The sequence below is a fragment of the Erithacus rubecula genome (genome assembly GCF_903797595.1).
Source record: "Erithacus rubecula genome assembly, chromosome: 21".
In the NCBI taxonomy this organism is placed as follows: Eukaryota; Metazoa; Chordata; class Aves; order Passeriformes; family Muscicapidae; genus Erithacus; species Erithacus rubecula.
Window position 1 is genome coordinate 7,452,701 of NC_136673.1, and position 25,503 is coordinate 7,478,203.

Genomic DNA, 25,503 nt, shown 5'->3' on the forward strand with positions numbered 1-25,503 from the left:
CCCCTATGTTTTCCCCCTGGCCTGCTTTTGGTAAATAAGCCTCAGCTGTGCAAGCCACTCCAGAGCTCCCTGCTGCACCTCCACCAATCCTGTGTCACACAGCCCCAAGGTCTGGATAACTCTCCATCTGTTCAGGGGAGGCCCTGCCACACGTTCCCCTGGCCAAGGGGGCTGCAGGGTCGGACTCCCCCCGTGATGGTGGCAGTGGGAGGCTGAGCCACCCCAGTGCTGCCCCAGTATCCCTCCCTGGCCCCTCAGGTGGGATGTGTGCTGTGGGGATGGGTCTGGATGCTCTTTGGAGACCTGTCCCTGCTCTGGATGTATTTTTTCCTGATGTGATGCTGCCTGCTGGGGCATCTGACACTGCAGGATTCAGCTTTGCCTGCTGTAAACATCGGGGGCTTTGGGGAGCTCTGTCTTTGATCTGTGGTTCCTGGGGGAGCCTGGTACTGGAAAATTCAGACGTAACACAGCTGGTCCCTTAGCTCCCTCTCCTTCTGGAGCTTTCCTGAAATGGTTCCCACTGCTGGCACTTAACTCAGGCAGAGAGTTTGATCCCTGTTTCTCTGTTGCCTGATGTGTAAACTCACAATTTTATAGTATGGGTGGCTTTGGTAAGATCTGAAAAGTGCAGGACGGGTCCCTGTGGGTGAAGTCAGAACATCTTGGCAGAGCCCCTGCCCCAGGACCCGACTCCAGCTTACACAGGGAAAGCTTTTTACGTGCAGCGGGGACACGGTGGCCCAGCTATTTTCTAACCACAGCCCCTCTGGTGGTGTTGCAGCTCCCGAGGTGACGCAGGAGACGGTGGAGTCGCTGATGCAGAAGTTCAAGGAGAGTTTCCGCACCAACACGCCCATCGAGATCGGGCAGCTGCAGCCGGCGCTGCGCAGCACCTCCGCGGGCAGACGCAAGCGCCGCAGCCGGCCCCGAGGTACGCACAGCATCCCACATTCCTGCCGCTCACAGCGCTCCTGGGAGCGAGCAGATTGATAAAAACTTGTGAATATCAGCGCTTAGCGGAAGATTTTCAAACCGTCAGTGAAATAGGAATGATAGCGGTTTTCGATTGTGGGGCTGAGAGCAGCCATGTGAAGGTTTCAAGTCTCTTTGTTTAGGTGATGCCAAATGCCACAAATACCAAAGAGCCAGCAGGCATCCTGTTCCAAGTGTGGCAGGAAATGTTTAGAGATAAGGTTTATAGATAAGAAAGGCATAAAACATGGTAATATAGTGATTCCTATAGGTTGCACGCAAATATTAGGAAATTAGTATTTTGTAGTAGATTGGTTAGTGGAAATTAGAATATTCAACATAGAAGAACATTTATTGTACTGTAAATGGGAAATCACTCTCTTATCCTCTTCACTCTCTGTGTTCTATTCTCTCTTATTCTCCCTGTTTCTCTCTCTTATTCTCTCTTGCTCTCTCTCCCTCTCATACTTCTCTCTCTGTCCTGCCCTGAGTTGTGGCTGGCAGCCCTTAGCAGGACCCTATACCCACACCCTAAGAATAACCAGAATATAGAGAGCTTCTGAGTCTGTCCTGATGACCGTCCACCCAACAAAATCTCCCACACTGTACTGCTTGGTGTATAACTCTAAACTCCATACTGAGTGTCAGCCACTGCTTTCCCATTCAGAATAATTCCTCTAAGCCTGAAATTCAAGGACACCCTACTGCTTTAGGTCCCAAAAAGTATAAATGAAAGTGAATTGGTGAGGGAGCAAACTGGAGGTAAATGACATCATTACCTGAAGCTGTAATTGGAGGATTAACCCCTGGTATGCAGATGGACCAAATTTATAATTGTGTGAAAAACTTGTGGCCATCATCCATCTTGGGTGTAGCTTTTTGGAGGCTTTAGCTGCTCAAGGTGTAGTTATTGAAAGCCTTTAATAAATACCTTTATTCTTTATTCTCTTAATCTGGTCTAGCCTCTGTTCTAGGAAGCCACTCCAAGGCATCAGCCATGGCCAGAGGAGCTTGGCTGGGGAGGAAGGTGGGAGCCTCCTCACCCTCATTGCTGAGCATGGGGACACCAGAGCTGCTCTGTGGTGGGGTGAGAGAGGGACAAACCCCACACATCATCCTCTGGGTGGGCTCATGGAGGGTGCCTCTGACTTGTGCCCCCTCCACTGCAAGCCCAGAGTCTCTGACAGCTGCCCCAGTCAAAGCACACTGAAACACAGGTTTTTGTCAAGCTTTAGTTTCATGAAGGGGTGAAATTCACTTTGGCTGTCACTCACATCATTAGGACATCTTTCTGCTTTCCCAGTGCTTAGGGGCTGTAGGATCTACACAGAGAGGGGGAGAACAGCATTCATGGATCTAAAGGCTGTACCACACAAAAGGCTGTGCCAAAGGTTGGGGTCCAGATTTCCATCTCTGGAAGAGGAGGAGATACCAGATCCCTTCAGGGATGATGGGCATGAAAGTCCCTTGGCTATGATCTGCCCAGTGCACTGAGAGTCTTTGTGTCAGCTCTGGGAGCTGGGAGGGAAATACTTTTCTTTCTGTTTACTGTTGGTTTTGTTTTTCATTTATTTATGAGCCTGAAATGTGATCTTTTATTCCTGATACATTTTCCTGTGATACAGGCCTGGAGAGGGCTTTTTTTTTTATTATAGCTCTGCCCATAAATTATTTACTTAGTGTGAAGAAAATGTTCTGACTCTTTAACTGCTTTAAATTATTTGGTTTGTTTTCTAGTAGTTATTCAAATATGTGTCTCTGGATTTTAGTGTGGGTGGGTGCTCTGGGGTCCATGGGGACTGTCAGGGAAAGTTTCCCTGATTCCTTGCTCCAGCCTCTTTTTTTATTTTTTTTTCTGGTGTTTTTTTATTTTATTTTTGAACTGCCTGAAGGTAAGAGGCTTTTTGGTCACTAATGGAACAAGTCAGTTAATCCTTGCAGCTGAGCTGAGGAGGAGGCACAATGCCCAGCTGCAGGCAGAGCCTCTGAATGTGTGGGAGCAGAGTGCCAGCCTGGCTCCTCCCCAGCCTCTGGATTCACCTCTCATCCCATTTCCCACCTCCCCAGGGTCCCTCTGCCTGTTAGTGACCACAGGAACAGTCAGTGGTTACAGGACAAGAGCACCCTTGGTCTCTCCATCTCTCCACACTGGTTTTCTCAGTATGAGAAAATGAGATTGCTTTGTGCCCAGTGTCTGTGAGGGATGAGGAGCCTGAGGCAGAATGAACCCACGGGCTTCAGAAGGGGACTCTGACTCTCCCAATGTTCCCAGCCACGGGGATCCCTCACCAGCACACCCTAAAAAAGAGATTTTAAGCTCTCAGTCATCAGAAGTCCCCAAAAAGCCAGGTAGTCCTAATATCTCCAGTGGAGATTTCTCTCTGCACAGCCCCATCCCATCCATCCTCTTTTCCTCTTAAATTAAATATCTTTTTGCTTGTAGACGTGGTGGCTGTGTGCTGTGGCTGAGCTGATCCATACCTTTCCCTGCTCATTCCCTGGCTTCTTCTGTGCTAGAGGTTTTGTTTTTACAGCCTGTGGTTACCTGTGCCTCCAGCAGATGAGTGCTGGAGTGCAAACAACCCTTCAGGGTAAAGGACAATGCCACGACTCGGGATGTTTACATTTTCCATCCAGTTGCAAACATAAACTCTTTGCCTCATTAATCCATTGCTATCCATGAGACTTTTTTTTTCCTCTCCCTAAATGAAATTGTCCATTTGGGATACATTCATTTCCTCCTAACGGCCTCGTGACAGTTCTGCTGATGGAGTTTGCATCCAACTTTGTTTCTGGGTAGTGACAAGTCAGCCTGATGGATGCATGTGTGTAATTATTTTCTTGTGGTTTGATTTAATTAATGTTTAACCTCATCAAAGCCCTACAGCTGGAGCGCTCTCCCTGCAGGAACTGCACATGGCAGAAGGATTTCCTCCTCTATGGAAAGGCTCTGAAAGGGTTTCTGAGTGCTGCTCCTTCAGAAGGATGGGACAAACCATCCAAAGCAGAGAACAACCTGAGCCCCAGCCCAAGGGAAACAAATCTGGGATAAACTTTGCCTTGTTTTGCTTCCCTGCTCTGTGTGTGTAAGCTGCTGCCCATTGCTCCTCATTAAAGATGATTTTGCCCTGAGTGTTTGCAGCAGCTCTGGGGAAGGTGCTGTTTTCCCAAGTAGATTGACTTTTAAAATAACACCAAACCACACCACCCTCTCTATTTACAGTGCCATATAACTTTATTTTGTCTAATGCCTCTTTCATACAACCCTTCTCCCTAAACACATCTATGGAGTGAAGCACATTCAGAGCTTATAAATAATTGAGGAAGAGTGAGGATGGAGAGAGCTCAGGGTGGGAGGGGTGGGCTGGAAGGAAAAAAGTCTGTGCAGGGGGCTGTCAGAGCTGGAGGGAAGGATGCTGCATTCCAGAGAGGTTATTCACTCTGAAATGCAGTCCCAGAGCATCCCAGCCTGGCTGCCCCAGAACAGGGAAGTGATGCCCTGGGGAGAGGCAGGGGCAGGATCTGGTGTGGGTTTGGCTGGTGGAGCAGGCTGTGCTCAGGGTCTGGTGTGGGTTTGGCTGATGGAGCAGGCTGTGCTCAGGGTCTGGTGTGGGTTTGGCTGGTGGAACAGGCTGTGTTTATGGTCTGGTGTGGGTTTGGCTGTGGAACAGGCTGTGCTCAGGGTCTGGTGTGGGTTTGGCTGGTGGAGCAGGCTGTGCTCAGGGTCTGGTGTGGGTTTGGCTGGTGGAACAGGCTGTGCTCAGGGTCTGGTGTGGGTTTGGCTCATGGAGCAGGCTGTGCTCAGGGTCTGGTGTGGGTTTGGCTGGTGGAACAGGCTGTGCTCAGGGTCTGGTGTGGGTTTGGCTGGTGGAGCAGGCTGTGCTCAGGGTCTGGTGTGGGTTTGGCTCATGGAGCAGGCTGTGCTCAGGGTCTGGTGTGGGTTTGGCAGATGGAGCAGGCTGTGCTCAGGGTCTGGTGTGGGTTTGGCTGGTGGAACAGGCTGTGCTCAGGGTCTGCTGTGGGTTTGGCTGGTGGAACAGGCTGTGTTTATGGTCTGGTGTGGGTTTGGCTGGTGGAACAGGCTGTGCTCAGGGTCTGGTGTGGGTTGCCTGATGGAACAGGCTGTGCTCAGGGTCTGGTGTGGGTTTGGCTGGTGGAACAGGCTGTGTTTATGGTCTGGTGTGGGTTTGGCTGGTGGAACAGGCTGTGTTTATGGTCTGGTGTGGGTTTGGCTGTGGAACAGGCTGTGCTCAGGGTCTGGTGTGGGTTTGGCTGGTGGAACGGGCTGTGCTCAGGGTCTGGTGTGGGTTTGGCTGGTGGAACAGGCTGTGCTCAGGGTCTGGTGTGGGTTTGGCTGGTGGAACAGGCTGTGCTCAGGGTCTGGTGTGGGTTTGGCTGGTGGAGCAGGCTGTGCTCAGGGTCTGGTGTGGGTTTGGCTTGTGGAGCAGGCTGTGCTCAGGGTCTGGTGTGGGTTTGGCTGGTGGAGCAGGCTGTGCTCAGGGTCTGGTGTGGGTTTGGCTGGTGGAACAGGCTGTGTTTATGGTCTGGTGTGGGTTTGGCTGTGGAACAGGCTGTGTTTATGGTCTGGTGTGGGTTTGGCTGATGGAACAGGCTGTGCTCAGGGTCTGGTGTGGGTTTGGCTGGTGGAACAGGCTGTGCTCAGGGTCTGGTGTGGGTTTGGCTGATGGAACAGGCTGTGCTCAGGGTCTGGTGTGGGTTTGGCTGGTGGAGCAGGCTGTGCTCAGGGTCTGGTGTGGGTTTGGCTGATGGAACAGGCTGTGCTCAGGGTCTGGTGTGGGTTTGGCTGATGGAACAGGCTGTGCTCAGGGTCTGGTGTGGGTTTGGCTGGTGGAACGGGCTGTGCTCAGCCCCGGGGCTGGAGGTGCCCTTGGTGGGGGCTGCTGTGTGCAGAGAGAGGGTCTGGTGCCCTCTCCTGGGGCAGGGCTTTAAAAACACTCTGGGTTTGGGAAGAATTAACCCATAATGGTCCTTCTGAGGCAGGATGTGCTGTTCCTTGGGATGTGCTGCTCACTGGGGCTGCAGATCTTGGCTGTGCCCTGAGTTACCCAAAGCTCCCTGAGCAAACAGAGCTGAGGCTCAGCTGGGCTCATCCATGGTCCTTGTTTTGCCAGGACACCTCTGCTTCCACCCTGCTCTGTCTGACTGTCCTGTGGTGCCTGTGGAGCATCACTTTTTGCTGGTGAGGATTTTCTGGAGTTCACCTGGGAGCTTTCACCTCACCTGAGTCATCATATCATGCCCAGCTCTTTGAGTTGGTCCTTGGTGAAAATAAAACCCTTCAGGCTGTGCAAGGGCTGCTGTCTGGGTTCTGCATGATCCCAGTTCTTCCCAGTGGAAGCCCATGGTGCTGTCAGCTGCACCTCCTGCACTGCTGGGGTGTTCTGGGCAGAGACAGAAGGAAGAGGGAAGGTCCATGAGGAGGAAGAATTTTCTTTAGCTGTGTGTGAAGTCAGTGTGTGTGAGCATACCCCTGCCACAGGCTGCTTTGCTTTAAAGGGCTTTTTTTCTTTATACTTTTATGGTTTTGGGGTTGACTGGATAAGTTTGAAAATAAAATGTGTTGTTTTTTTTTTTTTTCTCCTTAAATCTGCATCTAATTTACCTTTCTCTTACCACATTAGGGATTTTTTTTCTTTTTTTTTCAGTTGTCTGGTGCTCTTTTCAGGGTTAAATTAATTAAACTGAAAATTTCCACTTAGCTAATTGCATTGCACTGCCAGCTCTCAGTGCATGGACTTTGTTACTGTGCTGGGGAGGGCATTCCTCACCCAGCTTTTACTGGGAAGCCTGGGAAAATAGGGCCTTCTTCAACACCCAGAAGGCAAAGTTGCATGGGGTGGGTGAGATGGAGAGGGGTGAACCCAACATGGTCGATGAGGGAAGTTGTGGGTCTTGAATTCTGTAGTATGTACAAGGATTTTTCATTTTTCTAGAGGAAAAGGATGCAGATAATCATTTTTCCATTGATAGTGGCTGCAGGGCAGAGGGATCACAAAGATGTCCCCCAAGGTGGCACCTCTGGGGACAAAACCAAGTTCCACTTTTATTATAACATCCAGCTACTCAGGATTAAGTAGCTGAGGTCAGCTTGGCCTCGGATAGGAGTTATCCCAACAGCTGCTGTTAGTTATTTCTTTATTTTAACTCAGTTTTGATTCCTTTTACATCTGTAGCTTTTCCCTGACATGTTCTGCGACCTCCTGGCTTCAGGGAAAGGATTAAAAATGTCATGTTTGTTTTTTATTTCCTCTTTAATGACAAAACCCTCCCTTAAAAAAAATATACACACGGCTTCAGCTAACAAAAAGTCTTTGGGGATAACTCTGGTTCCTGAATTTTGTTTCCTTATCCCCACTCAGCATTAACGGGACCATCTTTAATTGCATCGTAACGAGGTGTTTACCTTGGCACCCCGCCCTGCTCCCCACTAAATTAATGCTGAACTCAGAACAAGCCCTGCCCCGGTGCCTGGCTGAGCTGAGATCTATTTGAAGGGATTAACGAGTTTGTAAATCTGCAAACAGGATTAGAAACAAGACCATCTTCCTTGAGCTCCCCTTCCCCCCCTGCCTCCTGCCCCACTGCCTGGTGAACAAGCTGGGCAGGAGATGAGGAGTTGGGTGAGAAAGGGGAGCTTTGTTTTTTTCTCCAGTCTCAAAAGCAAGAGTAAACTGGCTGTAAAGAGGGTGTATCTCCCTGTGAGAGCTGCTGGAAAGAGTTGCCAGTGCATTACTGATACCCAGCACTTCAAAATTGCCATTTCTCTGTTCTCTGTCTTTCAAGCATCTTATTCCAGTTTGTAAGCATTGCAGTGATTAGGATCTTTTTGTTTTCTGATACCTGGTGGTTTTCTCTGTATTTTGGAAGGAAAGGGAATGCTGACCAGGCAGGACTGCTTGGCTTTACCGGGATGCTGTCTCATTCATCAGTAATTGCTTGTGGGTGCTCTCTGCTGTGAGCATCCTTGGCCCCATCATGATTATCCTCAGCCCGTGCCCTGGTTAGCAGCCTGTGACCAAGGCTGGTAATGGACCTGGAAGAGGAGGCATTGCCCAGTTGTAAATGTCTCAGTGGGCTAATTGGTCAGATTTTGGGGCCAGTTAAACATGAAATCTGGTTCATGGCAGAAATACTTGAGGATTATTGTCCCTGTGTCCTCAGGATTGCCTCAGCTGTGTTCTGAGATCCTCAGAACCACCACCAAGATGTGCTCCAGCATCCTGGATGGCACGAAGGTGTAAAAGCAGATCCCTGGCAGGCTGTGTGTGCCCCAGGCTGGTGTTGCCAGGCTGACCTCTGGCACTGCATGTTGGGTCAGAGGAGACGTTTCCGCTGCGGGCTGGGGACCCGCGCCGGGTCTCCCAGCTCCTGTATTTATACATCCTGCTCAGTGCTGGCTAATCAGAAAATGCAATATCGCTGTCACCAGCTCTCCAAAGACATCCAGCCTGAGTAATTTAACATGTCAGCTCCATCCATCACGGCACGCAGCCGGCACACAAACGCGGAGTGGCCGGAGGGGGCTGGGCCGTGGCTGGCAGAGCCTGTGCCAGCTGCCTGGTCACCTCAGCGGGGTGTGACAGCACAGAGAGCAGCACAAGGCTGCCTCTGCCCAGCCCAGCCATCTGCCTGGGCTAAGGGGGCCAGCTCTGGTGCACGGGAAGGTGACAGAGGGATGTGCCATGTCCTATCTGCACAGCCAGTAGTCCCTCTCCCAGGAGTGGGGGGACTCTCCATAGCTGGTGTCTGTCCCCAGCCCTGGCCACTGCAGCAGCCCCTGCTCAGTGAGAAGGAGATGTGCAGCATGGCTGCAGCCCTGGCTGCTTGCCCAAGGGCCTGTGTTAGAAGCCCAGGTTAATTAAGATTTTCCTCACTCTTGCAAATAAGCCTTATTGGTTTTACTGCTCTGCTGTGCCTTTCAAACGCCTTGGTGTGGGTGTGCCATGGCACTGGGTGTTTTTTGTGGTGTTTGTGGCTGAAGAGGGGTTGATGAGGTCACGATTTGGGATCTTTAAACCCCCCAGCCCCTGTCCAGGCTCTGCAGCATGCAGGCACTGACCCTTCCTGCTGCTTCCAGGAGGAAAGGAGCCAGCAGAGCCTCTTCCTGCCCTGCTGCTGAGGCTGCCCTGGAGGGCACTGCTCGGCCAGGGCAGGGCATGGCCAGGGCAGGAGCCACGTGCTGAGCTCCTGGCGTCCCTCTGGCTCCTGCCAGCCACCTCTCATCGCTGTGATTAAGGATTTCAGAGGGCAGAAGGCACCGCTCATTTTCTGTCCTCCTGCCAAGAAATGGGGAAATTGTGCTGCTGCCTAGAATAAAAGATTTTTTAAAAACAGTAAAATATTTTAATGGCAGTTTAAAGGGCCACTGTCAACCCCCAGAGGCCTCTTTGCTTTAAGCTCTGCAAAGATTGAAGGATTTCTGCCAATTAGAGTCTGTGGTGCTTTTTAAGCATCCATTGCTTCTTGGTGGGTCTGGGGATGAAGCCAGCTGGGCTCCTGCTGCATCCCACACTAATATCTGGAGAGGAGGAGGTCGGGTGAGCAATGGGCCAGCCCTGCTCCTGTCGGTCCTAACTGGTGCTGTCACAGCAAACAGATGGGCCAAACTGGATGCTGAGGAGCAGCAAAGACCCTCAGGGGGGTCCTGGGTGCCCCCCAAATGTTGAATTTCCCTTGTACCATTTGTCCTTGCTGGATTTGCTAAATTCACTGCATTTCACAATGCAGGTGTCTTTGGGGAGAGCATCTGGCACACTCAGGGGTTTTCTTTGTAAGTCCCTTGAAATACATTTGTGCTTTTATTTCTGAGGGTAGAAAGTGTCTTTGTGCATTCACATCACTATAGGCACTGTGGGGTCTTGATTTTTGATGAAATCATGAATGATCAAAGCTCCTGATCACTACTGGTGACCCCAAGCAAAGAACCTTAGCAAGGGGTGGGAGTTGCTGGCCAAATCCTCAGCTCTGCTGAGGAACTCCCAGCTCCAGCTGCTCCTGAGCATCTCAGCTGCCAGGGCTGACTTTTTCCTCTCTCCTGCCTGCAGGTGGGATCGGGTTTGGACGTGCCAAAGGCAACTCTGGCTCAGAGGCAGACGATGAAACGCAGCTCACCTTCTACACGGAGCAGTATCGGAGCCGGAGGCGAAGCAAAGGTACAGAAGGACACTGGGATTGCACACTGGTGTCAGGGGAAAAGGAATGGCTGGGCAGCTTGGCTGTCCCCATGGGTGATGGGGTCTGGCACTGAGTCTAAAGGACAGCCACACCAGTCTGTGGTGGGAAGGACATCCTGAGATGTGCTGTCTGTGTGATGCAGCACCATGCAGGATCCATGAATCCCATTTCCCAGTGATGCTGGTGAGGTTCTGGGTTTCTTTGATGGTTTCTAATATCAGTTACCCTCCACATGCCCTGGCACTTCCCCAGACAGCACCAGCAGGGACTGGTTGTGTCTGTCCTCATCCTGGCACCAGTGCAGCTGTCAAGGATGGTTACCTTGGCAATTCCTTGCTCAAAACTCCTGTTTTCTGCCCTTTATTTCCCATGCAAAAGCATCCGTTGGATGAAAATTTCCTAGCCTTCCACTTGGCACAAAGGCAATTAAAAAGAGCAACTTCAAAATGAGGATTGGGGCAGGGATTTGTAGACCCAAGTCCCTTCAGGCTCTTTTGTGAGCTAGAGAAGCCAAGAAACTGAAATATCATCTGGAGTTTGAAATGAGTGTCCGCATTTCCTCTCGTCACATCACGGATCAGTTTTGTTCAGGTCTCTCAGCCCGAGCTGTTGGGTGGAGGAGAGGCTGAGTTTCGCTGCTGCGACTGGGTTTGAAAAATCACTGTCGGGAAATAACTCCGTTGGGAAGCAATTTAAAAATTGCACAGTGGGTCTGCTCCCTCCATTTGTTTTGTGCACAGAGCTGGGTCTCAGCAGAGCACAGCAGCCAGATAGATGTCGGTGCCCACCGCAGCAGCACGAGGCCCCATTTGTTTCCATGATGAGCCATTCCCATAAATGCTTCCAGTGTGTTTATTTGAATGTGAAATTACCTCAACACCTCTGATCCGCTCGATGGTTGCACACGGGAGTAAGCTCATGCATGCACGGGGGTGTGCTGCAGTTGTTCCTTCAGTTTTATAGGTTTTGGGGGGTTGGTTTTGTTTTTTTTCTTTTTCTTTTCCATGTGCTTGAAATCCAGAGGAAATCCATCACCATGTTTAAAACAAGCTCTTGATGAAAAGGATGAGAGGATTCATGAGTTACTTACCTGTTACAAACACAGCTGTGTTCAGGGGAAAATGATAGAATCAGAATCCCCGAATGGTTTGGGCTGGAAGGGACTTTAAAATCACCTTGTCCCATCCCTGCCATGGGCAGGGACACCTTCCACTATCCCAGGCTGCTCCAAGCCCCATCCAACTTGGCCTGGAACACTGCCAGGGATGCAATGGCAGCCACAGCTTCTTTAGGTACCCTGTGCCACCACATCCCCACCCTCATAGTCAAGAAATTTCTCCCACTAAGCTTAAGCTTAAACTTCCTTCTAACCCTGCCCCCTGTCAGTTTGAAGCCATTTCCCCTAGTCCTGTCATTCCATGTCCTTCTCCAGAGTCTGTCTCCAGCTCCCTTCACCTACTGGAAGGCTGCAGTTCTTCACCCCTAAGCCTTCTCCTCTCCAGGCTGAACAATCCCAAGCCTCTCAGCTTTTCCTCATGGGAAAGGTGTTCCATCCCTCTGATCATCTTCGTGCCTGTGTGACAGGAGGAAGGAATTGATTGTGTTGCAAACAGGGACAAAAGAAACTGTTCCAAAACAGTGCTGATAAAGAGATCAAATTTCCCAAGTGCTGGAGTGGCTTTTTCAATGACTTACTCAGGAATACTGGGCAGGCTGTGGCAGCCCTCGGACTTTGGAAAAGTCACTGAAATCTGGGATTATTCCAGTTTCCAATGGAGAAAGGAGTGATAGGGCACAGGGAAGGTATGGAAAACTGTGTTTTAATGAGAGGAAGAAAAATCTTTGCAAGGCTGCCTTGATGCCATTCCCCTTGAGGTCAACTGCTCTGTCAGTCTCTTGAAAAACGCTCATACTGGATGCCAGGTACAAAGATATTTTTATTGATTTCTGTGTTGGTTTTTGGTTGTTGGTTTTAGCTTCCTTGTAGGGCAAATATAAAGGAACAGATGAATGGGAAGAATTCCTTTCTTTGCCTGTGAATAAGCTGTTGTTCACCTGGGCAGCTTTGATGGCTGGGTTTGAAGGGAATTCAGGAGGCAGAGCTGCCTCGCGCCGCCGCACAGAGCTGGCTGTTAGATCTGCCTTAGTGTTTGAGCAGTGCTGGGAGAACCTGGTTTGTTCATGTTCACTGGGGGCTAACCGAGGGAATTGTCTTGCATAAAGTCCCCATTGTACTTCCCCTCCTGTCTAGATACATTTGGCCATTGCTGCATCCTTGAAAGGAATTTTCCATTATCCTTTCATTGACTATCCTCTCCCTCATGGAAGCAAAGCAATAGCGTGGTGGGAAGTCGTAGTACCAAACTCATAATTACAAGTTCAGCCAAGATCCATAATTGGACAGGATTGTAACTCTAATAGAGAAGGATGCATGGTCAGATACAGTTAATTCTTACAATGATGTTCCCCTATTGATTCTGCCAGGCTTGCGTGTCGTTGCAGGTGCCTTTGGATAGTTATCAGCTCCAAGGAGAGGGATTCCTTGGGGTTTCTCTCCTCGGATAAGATTTTGTAGGATTGAGCCTAATTACTTGTACTGTCAAGGCATTGATCCCAGATGATGCGATGGGAAGTTTCCACTTAGGAGGTGTGCAGGTTTGCTTTTATTTGAGCCTGGTTAAGTGGCCTCCTGTGTCTCCTGGAGAAGGACAGCAGGTTCTGTAGTGCAGATTAGAGAGACATTCCCACAGGAAAATATTCAGCAAGGGAGTGTTTGTCTGGTAGCTCAGGAGCATCAGACCCACTGGTACCTGGTTTTCAGGGCAGGAATACATGCAGAAGTAAGAGGCAGCACCTTCTATGGTCACAGCATGCTGCACCACTCACCTTCCCAGCTTCTAGGTCTGTGGGATGCTCTTACAGGATGCTACGGTGTCTTTGGAAAGTCTCCAGAGAAATTATAAGGGAGGAGGAGAGTGGAAGGAACAAAGTAGAGGAGATCTTCCCGCGGAGTCTTGGTCTTTGCTGTTGGGCTCAGCCCCATCTCTGGGATTTGAGCTGGGAGAGGCACTGCTGGCTTATGTCAAGAAGTGCTCTGTTCATACCCCAATTTTCAGTGAAACATCCCTTCTCTTCACCACAGTCCCCTGCCTATGCCCACACCAGCTCCCCCCTCTCCCCTTCTCTGATGGATCAGTGTGAGCTCTGCTCTAGTGGCATGCAGTCTCAAGGGAGCTGGAATTTGGATTGTTTTTCCAAGTGGAACAAGTCCTGAGAGAGGCTGTCAGGCTTTGCACAGCTCTGCTCAGAGGCTGAAGTGACTCTCAGCTGAGGCCAGGCATGGCTGGTTTGCTCCTTCCTGCTCACCCTCACCACTGACTCCTCGAGGATTTCCAGAAATCAGATTTTCTTGCAACCTATTTGCAACAGGTTTGTGCACTGCAAGGCTCTGCTTGCTGTGGAGGCTGGCTCTCTCCTTTCCCACTCCCCTGGGAGTACCAGGAAATGTGGGAACTTCTTTGCATTCTGGCTGTGGTGCACAGATGGCTCTTGTCTCCAGAGCTGTCGGTCATTGCACCTTCCAGGGCTGAAGTCTCTGCGAGACAGAACCTGACAGTGTTGTAAAGATGTGAATCCACATCCCCCGCTGGCCAGCAGGGTGATATCAAAGCTTTGATGCTTCAGGGTGGGATGTGTTCAGTCAGGTACCACTCTGAGTTAGAGAGGAAAATATTAGTAGCAAAAATCACCCTAAACCAAGGAGGCAGAGCCCTGTGTAAAAACTCCACTCCTGCTCCATCCCTCTTGCTCTGGGGTGGGGTTTGCCTTGTGCCCAGCAAAATATATTCAGCCCCAGGTCTGACTGTGCAGCCCTGAGTGATGGTGAAATCAAATAGGGAAAGATGTGAGGAAAGCAGCAGCACTGTAACTCCAGGGCTGTATCAGGCTCCCTGCCCAGCTCATTAAGGATTCTGTGGGTGTAATGAGCCCCTCCTTGCTGGAGGGGAGGCACAGACGAGGCTCCTGCTCCTCCCTCTGCTTTCTCAGCTGCTCTGTAGCACAGAAATGTGCAGCAGATGTTGTTCAGCTTCTTGGGTTGGGGGAAACTGAGGCAGGGAAAATGATGATGTCATATGGAGACCCTTCAAGGGGCTGAGCCATCCCAAGCCCATCTGGCGTCTTGGAGACTCACAGACTCTCTGCCCTCCCTTTCACTGCAGTCTGAGCCCCTGTGACCTGCTGGGAGCCCCACTTCTGAGCCCCTGGGACCTGCCAGGAGGTTCCCACAACTGCTGACCAACCCTGAGTCTGGGCTGATGTCATTCCCCATCCAGCAGAGACCAGGAACAGAGCTGCTGGAAACCTGGACACAAAGCGTGGGATGAAAAGGCAAAGGGATGCTTTAGCTCCTGTGATGGTTGAGATATGCTGGAGGGCACCCAGCACAGTGTCCACCCACCTGGGCTGTCTCAAGGAATGTCCTCAGCTGGCTGCTGCTCCTCAAGCTGCCTCTGGTATCTGCTGGAGTTCAATGCACCACCCTGAGCCTGCTCCCCCATGCTTGGGTCCGGGATTGCTTCACCCCTCCTGGGTGAAGAGAAAGGGGGAAAACATCCCACTCTGATTTCATTCACAGCTCTTGTTCCAGCTCCCCAGCACCCCAGGGAAGGGAGGGCATGGTTTTGGGATGCTTCTCAGCTGAAGTCTCTGTGAACAAGGCACCTGGCTGTTTCCATAGCGTGTGCTGATGGTTCTGACAAATTAGCAGAGTTCAATTATGTACCTTGGATTGGTGTCAGCCCCGTGTGTGTGTGTGCTGGGCTGGCTGGCGGAGCCTTCTGAGGCCTGTTAGAGAAATGAGAAGCTGAGCTTTGATCTGCCTCTGTATTTGGTGTTTAAAACAAGGCTTTTTATAAGGGAATATTAGGTATTCGGAATCTACTACATATGAGGAAGCTTTGCTTTGATCCTCTCCCATCTCCAGAGGCAGCAGGCACTTATTATTTCATGGGGAACTAAACGAAGTGCAGAATGAAATGTGGGTACTGCTCTCTTTGCTGGTGCCTCTGGCCTCGCTGGAGCTGAGAGAATGCTGCAGTCAGGACATCACCCCACTCTTCCATACTGCTCAGGGAATTGCCTCCCTGCTCTGCCTCAGGCTTAACTTGCCTTCAAACTGGGGATGCTGTTGGCAATCAAGTGGGAGGCAAAAGGTGATAAAGCAAACATGTCAATTTGGGCTGCTTCCAGTGTCATGAGGGAAGAAGGGGTCTGTCTGTGTCTGGTGATGTCTGTCTGTACCTGGGGATGCTTCTCCCATCCTGACACTGTGTTCATCCCCTCCTCATGTGATCAGCCCATGGCACTGACAGGTTAGGGTTCCTCAGGAAGGGACACAGAGCCTTTAGGGTTCCTCAGGAAGGGACACTGAGCCTTTAGGGTTCCTCAGGAAGGGACACACAGCTGCTCCCTGCAGGAACAGACAGACAGGTCAGTCTGGGTGCTGCACACCCAGCTGGTTCATAGCACATGGAGCTGTGCTGCTCTTCGTGAGGCCAGAAAGAGCACTCCAGAGTGGACACTGCAGCTCCCCAGTATGTGACCTGTGGATTCCCCAGACCTCAGGAATGAGGTGCCTTTATGATACTAATCTTGTCTTGATGCCCCAGGGCACCAAGGTTCCTCCCTCCAGGCTGCACCCCAGCACCACAGCCATGCTCACCCTGATATCCAGGGCAGAATGGGGATGCTGCTTATCCCCAACCATTCTCTGCTCTCTGTCATGAATGCTGCTTTTCCAGCTAGTGGTGCTTTTGCATGATAGCTTATTTTGCCCGCAGAGCAATGAGGCACTGCAACAGCCCATAAACCCCATTCTGAAACCTCTCCATTCCTGCTGGACTCTGGCTGTGCAGGGAAGCTGGGCTGGGGCTGCTCCAGCTGCCTCTTTCCTCCCTAAATCTGCAGTTGTGGGGATTTACTCATGCTTCTGCCCGTGCCAGGGGTGCTGAGCTGCTGGAAGCTGGAGCTGGGCAGCACAAGGATGTGCAGGTAAAGTGCAGGTGGAGCTGCAGTGGCTGCAGGCACTTTAACTTCCCTGGACTGCGCTGGAGATAAAGCCTTTTACATCTGTTCCTGGAGGCAGTGCGGGTCTTCCTACTTATTTATTTATTTTCCGATTGTATCTGATACAGCCTCAGCGAGTAATTGAGTGTTTGAGAGTGAAAAATTATCTCTCCGGCTTGGCCCTTATCTTGACAGCAAAGCAGCACTTTTAATTTAATTTTGTTCAGAGCATGTGGGTAACAAATTTCACTAATCGCTGTGCTGTCGCCCTCCGCATGGTAACGAGCCTCTTGTTTCCCAGGAAGCAGAACATAAACACGGAGCTGGCTGCGGGCGGGGCGAGGGCGAGGGCTGCTGCCGCTCGGAAAATGCAGAAATCCTTGTGGATTCCCGCGGCACGATGGGTTTGTCTCCTGGCTGCAGCAGGGAAGGGAGCAGGGGGTGGCAGATGTCATGTTTGTTCCTGTGTGATGCTTGGCTGTAGGGGAAACTGAGGCACGGAGGGGTGTGTCCCAGCCCTGGGGAGCTGTGCAGAGCACAGGTTTGAATTCTCATCATGTTCTGTCGGTTTGCATCTATTCAAAAAATAACGGATGGAGGGGAAAAAAATGGTTTGGGACTTTCTTATTTTGGGGACTGCAGCCCAATTCCCCAATCCCAGCTCTGCCTGCAGGGTGGCAGTGGGACAGTAGGGAGTGTGGGGAGGGTCCAGCCAGGGTGGACAACTTGAGTGCTTGGACATCTCTTGCCACCAGCCCCTGGGACATCTGCCAGCTCCTGAGCCCTCCCTGTCACCCTGGCCTCCATCTCCTCCTGATTTCTAAAATCAATTCATCTTCCGACCAGCCCTTCACTCACTGAGTACAATCCTCCCTGGGCTGTGACTCAACACAAACTATTTCATAGATAATGATTACTTTTTTTTTTTTTTTTTCCCTCCTTTTTCCTGTAGGAATAATGTTTTTGCTACTCTGTATTGAAAATTGCTTTCCCTACTCCTTAAAATGAAACCTTCAACTCAGATTTGCCTTTGTGCTTGTATATTGTAAAATTGGGACTCATTTGGAGTGTAAAACAAAAAAAAAGATCAGGCCTTAATTCCAGGAGAAGTGCTTTCATTGATTTTCACGAAAGAAAATTCCAGTGCAGGAAATATCTACCTTTAAATATGTAGCTGTTTCTTTAATGTGATTTTATCTCAACCAATTCAGCACTGAGAACATGAAAGCAAAACTGACTTCATTGATTTTAATTGTCCCTGCCCAGAGAAATGCAAAAAAATACAACAGTGCCAGAAGAGCAAATTGAGTTTGCACAAATTCTTCCTCTCTCTGCTGTGCCAGGAGATCTAAGATATGTGGGGAAGAGAATCTGCCTGTGGTGACCCTGGTGCTGATGGCTGGTGGATCAGCATCTCAACCTGTGCCACTTTGCTCATCTCTATTTCCCCCCTCTCCTCAGCTGCTCATTTCTTGCCCAGCCTTCAAGGCTTTGCCTTTGCCCCCTTCCTCCTCTTGGTTGGAATTTGCTGGCAGAGTCTCCCTGCCAGCTGCAGGCACAATGCCTTAGAGCAAAGGGGGAGCACCACCAACAGCTGTATAATTAGGAAGCAAATACATTTATTCAGTGCATAAGGCTTTATAACCTCAGGAGCACCTTAAGAGCCACAGCTCAGGCTGCTGGAGGAGCACAGGAGCTCGCTGGGACACACAGGAGCTTGGTCAATGAGCCCTTGACCTTGCTGTGGGGTCCAGCAGCCCAAACCCCCCTCCCCAGAGTGCCCAAGCCACCCCTTGGCATCCTCCTCCTTGCCTTTTCTGCAGCTCCCTGTGCTGTACTGGAGGACGTCTTGGCTAATTGCTAGAGGATAATTCATAAATGTTAATAGTATTAATCTGATTCAGCATGTGCTCAGCAAGATCTAATCCTCTATAAATCCTGAAGCGACTGATCTCACCCTTCTGCTGCACAACATGCCTGCCTTTCCTCCTTCCCCAATCCCTTCCTCTGTGTACCCTCTGCCTCCTTGGAGGGTCTCCTCGGGGGTGTCCCCCAACACAGGGGAAGCAAAGCTGCCACTTCAGGGCTGATCCACATCCTGCTGACTCTGGGATGAGGCTGGACACTGCCCAGTGCCCAAGCTCTGACCCACATCTGGGCTGTAGCTGTGGGCACCTTCATTGAACACCTTCATCTGGGATTTGTCCAGGACTGAAGTGGAAAAGATGCCTCAGGAATAGGCTGGGACCAGATGTGGTGCAGATGGTGTGTGATGAAACACCCACCTGTGCTCTCACTCCCTGCCTGGGGGCTGATTGCATCCCCATCCATCCCCTTCAGAAGGAAGGGCCTCTGGGGCTGGGTAGTGCAGGAAGGCTTGGTGGGGTCATGGTGCAGGAGAGCTGTGTCTGACTGGAGAGAGTATCTGCCATTCCCATCCCATCCCATCCCATCGCATCCCATCCCATCCCATCGCATCCCATCCCATCGCATCCCATCCCATCGCATCCCATCCCATCCCATCCCATCCCATCCCATCCCATCCCATCCCATCCCATCCCATCCCATCCCATCCCATCCCATCCCATCCCATCCCATCCCATCCCATCCCATCCCATCCCATCCCATCCCATCCCATCCCATCCCATCCCAATCTCACCCTGCAGTGGAAGGGAAGGCTGCAGGGCCAGGAGGGGATTCAGGCAGTGCTGCTCCCTCCTGTGCAGGGGTGCTCCACGTCCAGAGCCTCCTGCCAGCACCACTGCTCATCTTAATTGGCACTAGATTTGATTGGACATGATCTGGCCCTCGTGAAGCACCTCGGGATGTGCTGCTGTGTGAGGCTGTCCTGGAAACGCCTCTCTATCCTATTAACGAGCCTCTGCTGGAACATAACGATGGATCATTAGGAGCCGGGTTCCTCGGGCACGGCGGGCAGCAGCACCGGAGTGTGAGCATCCTGGGACTGGGAGCTGGGCTGGGGTCAGCTGCCTGATCCCCCAGTGGTGCTGGCTGTCCCCAGGGATGGTGCTATCCCCCCCAGGGGTGCTGCTGTCCCCAGTGGTGCTGGCTGTCCCCAGGGATGGTGCTATCCCCCCCAGGGGTGCTGCTGTCCCCAGGGGTGCTGCTGTCCCCAGGGATGGTGCTATCCCCAGGGATGGTGCTATCCCCCCCAGGGGTGCTGACTGTCTCCAGGGATGCTGCTGTTCCCTCGGAGGTGCTGACTGTCCCCAGGAGTGTTGGCTGTCCCCAGAGGTGCTACTGTCCCCCCAAGGGTGCTGCTGTCCCCAGGGGTGCTGCTGTCCCCCCAGAGGTGCTGCTGTCCCCAGGGATGGTGCTATCCCCCCCAGGGGTGCTGACTGTCTCCAGGGATGGTGCTATCCCCCCCAGGGGTGCTGACTGTCTCCAGGGATGGTGCTATCCCCCCCAGGGGTGCTGCTGTCCCCAGAGGTGCTGCTGTCCCCGAGCTGGATGCTCTGCATGCAGCACAGCCCGGCAGAGGCTTCCAGCCCTCTCTATTCCCCCGCTCTCCTTCCCAGCCCCGTCTTCCCGAGTGCTGGAATTGCATTTCCACATCCCAGTGGCCACGGGCCGTTCTGTGATGCTATTATCTCCCGGGGGGGCGGGGAAGATTGCAAAGCACTTGGCGTTTAACACCCACATATGGTTAACACCACGGGCTCTGTGTGCTGATAAAGAGGGGGTAATTAAAGTTTATTTTTTTTTTATAGACTAATCTCCCAAGCATGTATTTATGAGCCTGATTTAGAAACAGCATATTACCGAGAACACGGGATATTTGTGTTGCTTGTAAATTCATACGTGTTCTGAACACCTTTTTCTTTCCCCCTCCCCTCTAAATTTAGGCAGTGCTGCCAATATTAAGAAGAATTGAGCTCAGAGTTTTGTTGGATTTTCCCCCCCTCCTTGTTTTTTGGGCGGGCAAAGGAAAGTGTACAAAGCAGTGAGTAATTAAATGCACGAGGAAATGATATTTCAAAGGAGCCACGGTGCGTTTGGAGGGGCTGTTTGCTGAGTGTTTACACCAGTGGCTTTGAATTTATCTTCATCTTGCAGCAGGTGCAGAATCTTCAGGAGAATGTGGTGCTGTGCAAGCTGTTTCTGAGCTGTCTGCACAGGGACCTACACCCTCACCAGGATAACTTGCACTGGGGTTTGAGGGCAGACAAAAATATCCTGGGTGGGGAAGGTGGTGGTGGCCAGAGGCCTTCTGACCACAGTGCTGGACACTCCTCTTGTTTCCCAGTCTAATGAAGCCACCCTTGGATCACTGGCAGGGAGCATGTCAGATGTGACTATGCCCCGAAATGGAGCACTTGGCCTTTCCTTTCTGCTTCTCTCTCCTTGGATTTTGTGAGCTGTGGGGAGAAGTTATCTCTCTGGATAGAAATAATTTATTCTTATTTTTCATCCTGATGGTGTTTCCTGCCCACTCCTTGGGTGCAGACTCCCTGTGCATCCTCAAGACCCACATTTTTCCCTTCAAAAGTTCCTGGGTGAGCACTTGGGCATCCACCTACTTTGTTGCAACCTCTAAAAACACTACATAAATATTTTTGATTAAAGATATTGAGATCACCTTAACGTATGAAACATTTATTAGGAGAGAGAGATCTGGGGAGTGAGTTTGGTCTCAGCCATACCTGGTCACCATCTTCCTCCTACGTTTTTTGGACCCCACAGGACCCAAACCAAGATTTCTGTTGTGTGCTGGGGCTCTCAATCATCTATAAAGGTCTTGTATTCCCCACCCAGCTTCCTCCTCCTGGTAAAGGATATTGATACCAGCTTGTTTGGTGCACCTGGAGTTTCAAATGTGCTCTTCAAACACTTCTCTGAAATTTTGGAAGTAACAAGGAGAGGAGATAAAGCACAGGCTTAGCCAGGTCAAGCTCTCATTGGTGGCATTGGGCTTATTTGGGGCTGCCTGAGCTACTGAGCTGGGTTTGGGTCCCCTCCCTGGGATGAAGAAGGAAGGGATCAGTTTGTCTCACCTCTGGACCAGGGTGAAGCCCTGGAGAACCTTCTGAGGTGGGTTTGGTTGGTAGGGCCTTGCTGAAAATGCATTTGCTTGTGGTTTTAAAGGCTTGGAGTGAAGCTGATTATCTCCAGATAGGTGTTTAAATGCAACACAGCAGTGCCAGAGCATCAGTGGTCTGCAGAGCAGGGAAGGAGATGGAAAAACAAAAGCCCTGTGCCTCTGTTTAAATGCTCTTCCAGCAGCCTCCCTTCAAACCTGGCAGCAGACTGGTTGTGAGCAATAAAGAGCTGAGCTGGAAACCCAATTTCTGCTCAAGCAGAAGCCTCCTTGTTTTGGTTCAGTTGGTCAAAACCCAACATCAGACACTTCTGGAGGTCAGTGATTAGCAGGAATGGAAATGAATGAGTGCAGGAGGAAGGGAGTTACAGGAGACCTGGAGCAATTGTCCCTTTCCTTGAGCAGCCAAGCTCAAGCTCATGGAACAGTGAAAGGCTTTGTGCTGTTTTGAGCCCCTTTGCTGCTCTCCTGAGTCATGGGGAGAGGAGAAGCCACATGGACCGATGGGGATGTGAAATCCTTATTCATTCCTCCAGCTCCACTCTGGCTGCAGTGTGGTGAAAGCTGCCATCATACCTGGGATTTGGGCTCTTTGTGAAAAGGGGATAATACTTGTCTCACTCATAAGGGATTTATGATTTAATGTTTGCAAAGCACTTTAAGACCCTGGATTGAAAGGTGATTTATAAGGGTGAAATCCAGCGTTGTCTGGTCCATTGTATATTTGATTTCGTCCACTTATCCTCATGGGGGCTTTTTTCCTTGTCTTTTTTTTTGTTTTTTCTTTTCTTTTTTTCCCCCCTCTTTTTTCTTTTTGCATTCATGTCATAACTTCAAGCCAAGCAGGGGTTGTGGCAGGCACAGTATGCCCAGCAAGAGGAGGATTTTGCCTCCCATGGAGGTGCTAACTTATGCTGATGATATGAATAAAGATGGGAAAAGAAAAAAGAGGATTGCAAGGTGAGGGGCACAGGGGATTGGTGATAGAGCTGTGAAATAGGAGTGGGAAGGCTGTTTAGATGATCCATGCATAAGGGAAGGAGAAAATGCTTCATAAATAATCAATTTACTTGCTCCTGTTGGTTTCAGTGATGGGGGTATTTTCCAGCAGATCAGCCACTTCTCCTGTCCTATAAATCCTGACTGGAGCATCCCCTGTGCAGGCTATGACCTGGGGAAGCTGTGGTGGGGCTTGGTGCCTCTCTGAAAAGCACAGGTTGTGCTGAGCATGAGGTCCCTGCCCTGGCACCAGCACCTTCAGGAGCAGCTTTAGGCACCTCACAGGGTGTGCAAATGCTAACTTGGACCCATTTCCCATTCAGGTTTCAAACTGGTGCTTTTTAAACCTTGCATTGCTGATGAGGTGGTGAGGGCTGGGGTGCAAGTGGGGAGAGGCTGCACTGGCTTCCAAAAATCAAGAGGCTGTGCCCTCTCCTTGCCATGGACACATCTGCAAGTGGTGCATCCCAAATCCTGCAGGAGGAACCAGCTGCCTTGTGAGGTGTCTGTCATTATCTTGGAGCAAAGCAGGGGCTGGCACAAGGTGTTGGGTGAGGGGGCAGTGGGAGATGCAGGGCAGTCAGGGGGATCAGCAGTGTCTTAAGGATGCAGGCTCCAAAGTTTGGGCAGTGGAGACCTGTCAGTGGGGTTGCAGTGGCCTGGGACAGTTTTTGGTCACCTCCATCAGCAGAGGGGATCTCATGTGAACACCTGATATTCCCAGTCTGCATCCAGTAAGAGCAGCTGAATCTTCTGGGGCAGCCAGGTCTCTCTGGATGGCTCTGTGTTGCACAGCTTCACCACATTCCCAATGAAACTTGGGGATTCTGTCCCACCCAGCTGCCCTCGGTGGTGATTCAGCCATCCAAACACTGTCCTGCTCCACCAGGGTTTCACAGTGGCTTGCCAAGCCAAAAGTGCTGACAAGAAGTGATGGTGCTTTCAGCAGGGGAGCACAGCAGGTGTGATGAGTGATTCCAGGGAGAAGTTCCCAGAGGGAGGGTTTATACAGGGCTTTGAGCAGGTTTTCTCCCTCTCTAGCAAAACAAAGCCCAACAAGGTGCGATGGGAGTCCTGGGCTGTGCTGCCATCCTTATTTTCAATGCTGCCTTCCCGAGCTGGGGCTCCCTGCCTCTGCTGAGGAACCCCTGGGTGCAGCTTAACCTTGTGGCCACCCACCCACTGCTCTGTGTGCCTTCCAGGTTCCACGAAGAGCCCGGTGAACAAGACGGCGCTGACGCTGATCGCGGTCAGCTCCTGCGTGCTGGCCGTGGTGTGCGGCTCGCAGCTCTCCTGCCCGCTGACCGTCAAGGTGACGCTGCACGTCCCCGAGCACTTCATTGCTGATGGTAAGCCCCTCCTGCTGCCCCTCTGGGTGTGTCTGGGACACAGAGACCCCTCTCTTTGGGAGTGCCCCAGCTATCTTTGCAGGGATCTCCCATTCCATAAGCTCGTCTGTGAGCCTGAGGCCAAAATCTCAGTGGCGTCAATTAGTATTATCGGTGTTATCATTGCTGCTAATTGTGTCTGATGGATATTTCTGTACTCCAAACTCGTGCAGGAGCCCTGGGAGCTGCACAGACAGGCCTCCTGCTGTCCTGCAGCAGCAGAGCTGCTCATCCCAGCCCTTGCAGCAGCACAGAGGGAAATTGCTGGGGTTTGAGCAAAGGCAGAGATGCTTTGATAAATTAGACGAGTGCTGCTGTCACTATTTATTGCTTTCTCCAACTGGGCTCCTTGCATTTGTTGTGTTTCACTGACCTTTTCTTTATAATGTGCAGTGAGCGTCGAGTGCAAGTTTTCAGTAACATGAGGGCAAATTTCATTTTCTTCCAGCAGACAGGAGCCATTATTCAGTCGGTTCCAATTCCTCAGCTCCTGCACTCGTCTCACTGCTTGGGGCATGCAGAGGGGGCACTTTCTCTCTGCCAGAAACGTGCTGCATGCAGCCAGTGCATCACAGCTGCTGGGATGTCCTGGTGCAGATCTGGGACAGCCCCCTGCTTTGGAAGCTTTGGAGTGGAGGGCAGCTCTTGGGGGGTTAATATTTTGGGGACAGGGAGATGGTTAAAGAGACACAGCAGGAGCTGCAGGGTGGAGAGGGTGGAAATCATCACCCTGTGGCAGAATGGAAGTCACCAGTGTGTTTGAAGTGGATTAGCCCTGCTAAGAGTGGTCTCTGGGTAGCTGGGATATCCCAATGGTCACAGCTTGGCCCTTGTAGGAAAGAGGAGGAGAGCATCTACTTTGTGTTCACACACTGGAGGAACTGAATATCAGTGAAGTGGAGACATGAAGATAACATCAAGTGGGATGCCACATCCCTGGAAGTGTCCAAGGCCAGTTTGGATGGAGCTCTGAGCAACCTGGTCTGGTGGGAGGTGTTCCTGCCCAGGACAGGGAGTTGGAACAAGAGGATGTTTAAGGTCCCTTCCAGTGTAAACCATTCTGTGATTTAAGGATTTGAAACGAGGGACTGGTCTACACCTTGACCTGTTCCTTAAAAGTTTTAATGATTGTCTAAGCCACACATGAATACTTGAAATCTTCACAGATGGTTCCAAGTAGCTGGAGAACAGAAACTCTTGCATTTGGGGCATGAGGCTGCTCCAGTGCTAACTTGTGTTCCCTTGGGATGGGCACTGGTCAGTTCAGAACTTGGACTGGGAGCTCACACTGGTTCTGGTACTTGCTGAAAGTCAGCCAGGAAGGCAATGATGGAGACATGACCTCAGCAGCCTGCTCCCAGCTTGTGGTTCTGGCCCAAGGAATACAGTGTGTCCTGAAAGAGAAAATAAACAAAATGCAATGAGGGTCCATAGAATGGAAGTGAAAAGCTGAGCCTGTGCTTGTCACCAGGAAAGGGGTGGCAATGCAAATTATGCAAATGCAGGGAACACTCGAATGAAAATGACAATGAAATACCAATAAAACAGATTAATATCCTTGAAACTGGGAGAAATGGGATGATTTCCAGTCCCGACTTAATGACTTTTCTGAAGAGAAAGTGGCAAGAGGACTGGTAACAACGGTTTGGAGAAGAATTAAAATGAGCTTTGTAATGAAACTGTAAAATATAATTACAAACTGAGAAAACTTTTTAAATATTTTTTTATGAGAAACAGTCAAATTCTTTGCACAGAAGCAGCCAAGACATTTTGCAGTGGCTATCACTTTCCCTGAAATCTCATCATTTTATGTGATGACAG

General features: G+C 50.8%; 1 protein-coding gene across 1 annotated transcript in view; it reads left to right on the forward strand.

Annotated features, from left to right (window-relative positions):
* The window catches only part of ASTN2 (astrotactin 2), a 316,378-nt gene that overhangs the window by 94,460 nt on the left and 196,415 nt on the right, over positions 1–25,503 (forward strand). The window contains exons 4-6 of the mRNA XM_079324231.1: positions 785–934; positions 10,041–10,148; positions 23,497–23,643. Of these exons, the coding sequence (XP_079180357.1) occupies positions 785–934; positions 10,041–10,148; positions 23,497–23,643 (405 nt within the window). The remainder of the gene's footprint in view (positions 1–784; positions 935–10,040; positions 10,149–23,496; positions 23,644–25,503) is intronic.